General features: G+C 52.2%; 1 protein-coding gene across 1 annotated transcript; it reads left to right on the forward strand.

Moving 5' to 3' along the window:
* GPR162 (G protein-coupled receptor 162) lies at positions 1–5,724 on the forward strand. The gene is given in 6 exon segments (XM_014306863.2): positions 1–47; positions 1,298–3,065; positions 3,867–4,056; positions 4,616–4,767; positions 4,931–5,187; positions 5,189–5,724. Coding segments are annotated over 5 exon segments (1,617 nt in total). The 5' UTR covers positions 1–47; positions 1,298–2,225; the 3' UTR covers positions 5,367–5,724.
* The last annotated feature ends 264 nt before the right edge of the window (positions 5,725–5,988 follow it).

Below are 5,988 nucleotides of genomic sequence, written 5' to 3' on the forward strand. Positions count from 1 at the left end.
CCCGCTGGTGGGATGGGCGGTGGGGCGCACCCAGGGAGCGCGGCCAGGTGAGGACGGGTTTCCCCGACCTGGGCATCCTGCGTTAGCTCGGGGGCACTCCGGTCTCTGCGAGCGAGAGGACCACAGCCTGAAGCAGAATTGGGCCCCAGAGCCAGCAGAAGCAGGAGGATTCCAGCCTCATCGAGGGACCGGTGTGGGCTAGCAGAACAAGCTGGGGTGGGAAGGGCGGCAGAAGGAGAAGCTGCGAGGAAATTCATTCCCCTGGGATTATTAGAGACGGGTAGTTCGGTAACTGTCTCCAGAGGCCACAGGCCTAACTGCAAGAGTGGTGATACTAGGGGGAAAAAGATGAAACAGAGTAGAATGGGGGCATCGCCAGTCCAGTCATGGCAAACTGCTCCAAGCAGGGAGGAAAGGAGGCAAAGCCTCAGGTGGTCACAGAGAGGGTGAGAAAATATGGAGAGGCAGAAGGAAGCAGGGGGTGGGAACTGAGCCACTAGGTCAGGCTGGGGTACTGAGCCATCCACACAGAGATTAAGTTTACATCTGCACTGGTCAAGGCACAGAGCAGGCCTGTACCTTCCTGGAATATACTGCTTGGATGTCCCCTCTGGATGAAGACAGAGAAGGGGGTCTGACTGGTAGGACCAGGGAAGGCAAGGGTAAGGAGTCTCAGGAATAGGTTAGTAGTCTTGTTCCCTGGGTTTGTGACTGTGGGGGTTTCTGGGGACCAGAACTGCTCCAGAAGAAACATGTGGCTGAAAGACTTGTGTGTCAAGAAGGTGAAATGGCAGGGTACCATTGGAATGGTGGAATGCACCCATGGATAGGAGCAGCACGTTAAAAAGCAGATCATTGGCAGAGAGAAGCTGAGGTCCAAAGACTGTAGGAGCTGTGGGAGCTGTACAACTGAAACAAGGGATGTAGCAGCACATGCATGGGAATGGCAGGGCTGGAATTGCAAGGGATGATGCAGATCAGACCTTCCATGCCAGAAATGGCATTAGCAACACTTTGGGTAGGGAGCCTAGGACTGGAAGGGCAGGGAGCATGGTATGTCTCAGCAGCACTGGATTGAGTGGTGGAGACCAGAGTCCAGCCTGAGCTGTGCAGGGACTGGTGCATATTTGGCTCTTCTGTTCCCTGAAAGACATAGGGAATGCTCCACACTGTCTAAATCATGACAAGGTGTTAGTGTGGGCAAGGAGAGAGAGAGAGAGAGAGGGAGAGAGAGAGGGAGGTGTCTGGGAAGATAGAATGATCTTAAATTACTTTTTCTCTTTTCTCTCTTCTACAGTGAAACTCATGCCCTGAATCTCCAAGGGAACCTTTGAAAAGGATCTTCCCCTCCCTGCCATCTCCTTATTGTTTGCCAGCTGTGCCCTGCGCAGGAAAGCTTTAAAGACCAGCAAAAAGAGAACAGCGAAAAGGACAATGTAGTGAGAGAGTAGCGAGGTCTTGGGTAGGGAGCCCTTTGAATCTTGTTTCTCACCCTTCCCTCTTCGTTGATAGCTCTCTGACAGCCTTGGCAGGAACCTCTACCTGGCCACCAGCACAGTGGCATTTGGTGAGAGGGGAATTACACTCAGTGTATGCACCACCCTGACTTCTTCATCGGGACCTCTGCTCTTTTTCCTGTCATCTCTGAAACTCTTGCCTACCTTCTTATTCCCTAGGACACTGGGAAGCAGGCACTTGCTTCTGCCAAAGTGTTTGGAGTCCCTAGAAGTCCCTGTTTGTGTGTAGCCTTCACCAGTCCCAGCAGAAGGTGGCCTCTGAGTCAGAAGGTGTCTGGTGGGCACATGAAGTAAGGAGAGCTTTTTATCTGGGAGAAGAGTGGAGGAGAGTGATGTAATAGATGGGGAGGAAAAAAAAAAGTGAGCCCAAGCGAGTGAGGGAAGAAGCACTGGCAAGTGTTGATGAGAGAGAAAAAAGGTGGAAGAAAGAAAAAGAGAACAAGGGAAAAAAACAGATGAAAAAGTTAGAACAAGGGGAAGAAATATAATCGAATAAGAGGGAAAGGGAAGACTGGAAGCGAGACAGAGTTGATGGCTGTTCTGCCTGGCACCTGGTGGCAATGCCTTGAGAAACCCTTCCAGCGTGCAAACAACTCACATTGCAGCAGCAGATGAGGAGAGACGTGGCTTCCCCAGTGCCGAGTCCCACTCACCCTCTTACAATATCCCAGCAGCAGAGGCAGGGTGCAGTCTAGCAGGGTTGGCAGCATGGGGGACTCTGAATCAGAGTCCACCTTGCACAACAACTCGCTGTGGTGGCTGGCATGTGGGATGTTAGCTCTGTTGGCCAACTCTTGGATTATCCTCAGCATCACAGCCAAACAACAGAAACACAAACCTCTGGAGCTGCTGCTGTGCTTCCTTGCTGGCACACACATCCTTATGGCAGCAGTACCCCTCACCACCTATGCCGTGGTGCAGCTGCGGCGCGAGTCCTCCGACTACGACTGGAACGAAAGCATCTGCAAGGTCTTTGTCTCCACCTACTACACCCTGGCACTGGCCACCTGCTTCACAGTGGCCTCCCTCTCCTACCATCGCATGTGGATGGTGAGGTGGCCGGTCAACTACCGCCTGAGCAATGCCAAGAAGCAGGCTCTGCACGCAGTCATGGGGATCTGGATGGTGTCGTTCATCCTCTCCACCCTGCCCTCCATCGGCTGGCACAACAACGGCGAGCGCTACTATGCCCGTGGCTGCCAGTTCATTGTCAGCAAAATAGGGCTGGGCTTCGGCGTCTGCTTTAGCCTCCTGCTGCTCGGAGGAATAGTCATGGGCTTGGTGTGCGTGGGTATCACCTTCTATCAGACCCTGTGGGCACACAGGAGACGCAGGCGGTGCCACCATCAGAGGGCAGAAGAAGCGTCATCCTGCTCTTCATCAGCACACACCACTTTCAATGTGCCAGCCATTGTGGTGGAGGACGTACGAGGCAAAAGGAGGTCTTCACTGGATGGCTCTGAGTCAGCCAAGACCTCCTTGCAGATGACCAACCTCATAAGCGCCATTGTCTTCCTGTATGACACGCTCACTGGGGTGCCTATCTTGGTAAGCATCCAGCTCTCCCTTTGCCTTCAGAGTCTGCAGTTAAAGCAGATTTGCTTTTCTCTCAAGTTTTAGAGAAGGATCTCTCCTGTCCCACCAGCCGCAGAATTGCCGCATCTGAATCTGTGTTATTCTGAGCGGTGGTTTTAAAAAGATTGCAGTAATTCTCTCATCCTTCCGCAGCAGCATTTTCTTAAATCTAAGCCTGGGGAATACACACCACACAGCTAAAACCACTGTGCAAGTTTTAAGTGGCTAAGAAGAGAGGAAATTATTCTGCAAACTTACTTGTAAAAACAATGACATTTCTATTTCTCCACTTTGCTTCTGGAGAACTGATACACCAGCTTTAACAGCTGATGCATCCAGCTGTCTTTTTCCTTCTGCCTGTGTGGCTGTAGGCAGCATTCAGGTTTTGGCTAGCCGGTTGATTATGTGCAAAATTGGAGAGCTGGAGAAGTTCTCAAAAAGAACCCTTAAAAGGGGAGAGGCTGAGTCACAGATTATTTTTTTTCCCCAGCGGCTGTGTCCTTTGTTAGCACCTATTTAGCTCCAGCTGGTAATGAGCACAGGAAGAAGGGATGCTAGCACCAGGTCTCATGTTAGAGATATGACAGCTTGGAATGTGGTCCAGCAAACCTGGGGCAAGACCCCAGGAGCAGGTTTTCAAGGGGATACAGGATAATTACTTGATGAATCCTTTAGAGACAGATTATGTTCTGCTACAGAATTGATTCACGTTACCTTTCTGCCTTGATCCCTACTTCTGTCTCCTTGGCATTGTTGCTTTTTCTTGCCTTAAAGGTCGTGAGCTTTTTCAGCCTGCGCTATGATACGGCCCCCACCTGGATGGTTCTGGCTGTGCTCTGGTGTTCCATGGTGCAGACCTTGCTGCTCCCCTCTTTCATCTGGTCCTGTGAGCGCTACCGAGCAGATCTCCGCACCGTGTGGGAGCAGTGTGTGGCTATCATGTCTGAGGAAGACACAGAGGATGGTAAGCTGCTCACCAACCCACAGTCACCTCTCTTCACTAACCAACCTCCCCAAAAGACTACATAGGAAAGAGGGGGGGTCTTTGGGAAAAGGATCTTGTGGTGTTGTGGGTGGCTCAGTGACATTCATGTTACAGCTTGAAGTCAGCAACCACAAGAAAATTTATTCTGTGGAGGGCTCTGCCGCTCGCAGCCTTAGGACTAGCATCCAGGAAGCATTAGTGCAACATCCTCCTCACTAGTTGCAAGCATAGATATATTGTGTATGGCTGCCAAACCACAACCAAAGTGACGTGCTGGGCCTCAGCCCAACTCGCTCATTCAAGGGTCCAAGACCTGGCAGTGAGCAATTCAGAGGCAAGACAGAAGAAATAGGGCACTGAGTGGGTGCTTTAGTGCTGCTGCAAGCAGAAAGACAAGGTCCTTGTTCAGAGGTGAGCCCTGAGGGCTGCAAGTAGGGCAGCACAAGTCAGATAAGCATTAGGATGGTGTCCAGGTGCCCTGATAGTGCTCCTCTTCTGACTGAAAAGTGTTGACTGCCATTCTCGTCTTTGCCAACAGATGGTGTGTGTGATGATTATGGAGATGGCAGGATCTGCAAAGTGAGATTCGATGCGAACGGCGCTGCAGCTGCGAAGCGGGACTCTCGGGACATCAAGCTGCTGCCCATGCACCACATGTTGTTGCCCCAGGACAAGGTGCATTACCTGCAGGTGAGCCAAGAGCTAGCAGGGCAGCCCCACAACCCACTTCCTTCTCTGTCAGGTTCCCACGCCTTTGTGTCCTCTTGACTCTCTTCTCTGCGAACCTCAGCTACTCCCTTCCTGTTCTGACTCTTCAAGTCTTCCATCACCTGCCCCCTTCTCTGTTTTCCAGGTCCCTATCTCACGGAGAATGTCACATGATGAGACTAACATCTTCTCCGCCCACCGCTCTGCTCCATCCTTCCTACACAAGTGGTCTTCATCTGACGACATCCGCATTTCCACCCCCCGCAAGCCCGGGGGCCCGGGTTTCTTGCCTCCCCAGCTGCATGACTACCAGCACCGCCGGCGGCCCCCAGAAGATGAGCTGACGACCCTACGGCAGTTTCTGGAGGGGGGGCTGTTGCCCCGGGGCTCCAGCTCCCGCGCCCGCCTCCCGCGCCCGCCGCCTCTCCCTCGGCAGCAGGGAGGAGGAGAATTCCGACCGGCCACGGCGCTGCTCTGTGCTTGGCAACGAAGTCTGGCATCTGCAGGACGGAGAGCAGGCGCCATGTGAAAGGACCCCAGAGGCCTGCGAGCCACAGACCTTCCAGGACCCCAAACTATGAGAGACAGCATCAAAAACATTCAGTGCCATCACAGTTTTTAAATAAAACTTCAAGCGTTCCCTTTGTCCCGGGACCCAATCACTAATTTGCATTCTCATCTTTCTCGCCAGCAGGCAGAAAACACGGCACCCCATGCTGGTGGGGGAAAGAGAAGTGGGACAGATCCGCAGAAGGGAGCACAATGGACGGACAGACAGCCTGTGCCTGCTCTCAGGTTACAAACACATCCACCGCTGCCACCGCCACTTGGCACCCTTGCCAGTCCCGTCCCTTTGTGAACTCCACCCTCGCATCCGCTCTGCCCTAAGAGACAAGGCAGGCGCAGAATGGTATTAAAATTCTATATTTGGAGTGTCAATCGTGTGTCTGTTTTTAAAATACTATATTAGTAATAATTGTGTTTCCATAGAAACAAAATTATTTGCCCGGTGTTTAATGAAGCTTCACAGGCTTCTGGAAGGGAAATGCAAAATGTGCGAGGCTCCTTTCCTCCCTCTTCATCCTTCCTTGTCAGTTTCTCTGAAAGGCAGCAGATGCTTAGCAGCCCAGGAAAGTGAATGATGCCCTTAGAGGAGTTGTCATGGGAGACTGGGTGAAAGGTCTTCTGTCCGTTTCAGATGTG

The sequence above is a fragment of the Geospiza fortis genome, unplaced genomic scaffold, assembly GCF_000277835.1.
Source record: "Geospiza fortis unplaced genomic scaffold, GeoFor_1.0 scaffold1, whole genome shotgun sequence".
Lineage (NCBI taxonomy): Eukaryota > Metazoa > Chordata > Aves > Passeriformes > Thraupidae > Geospiza > Geospiza fortis.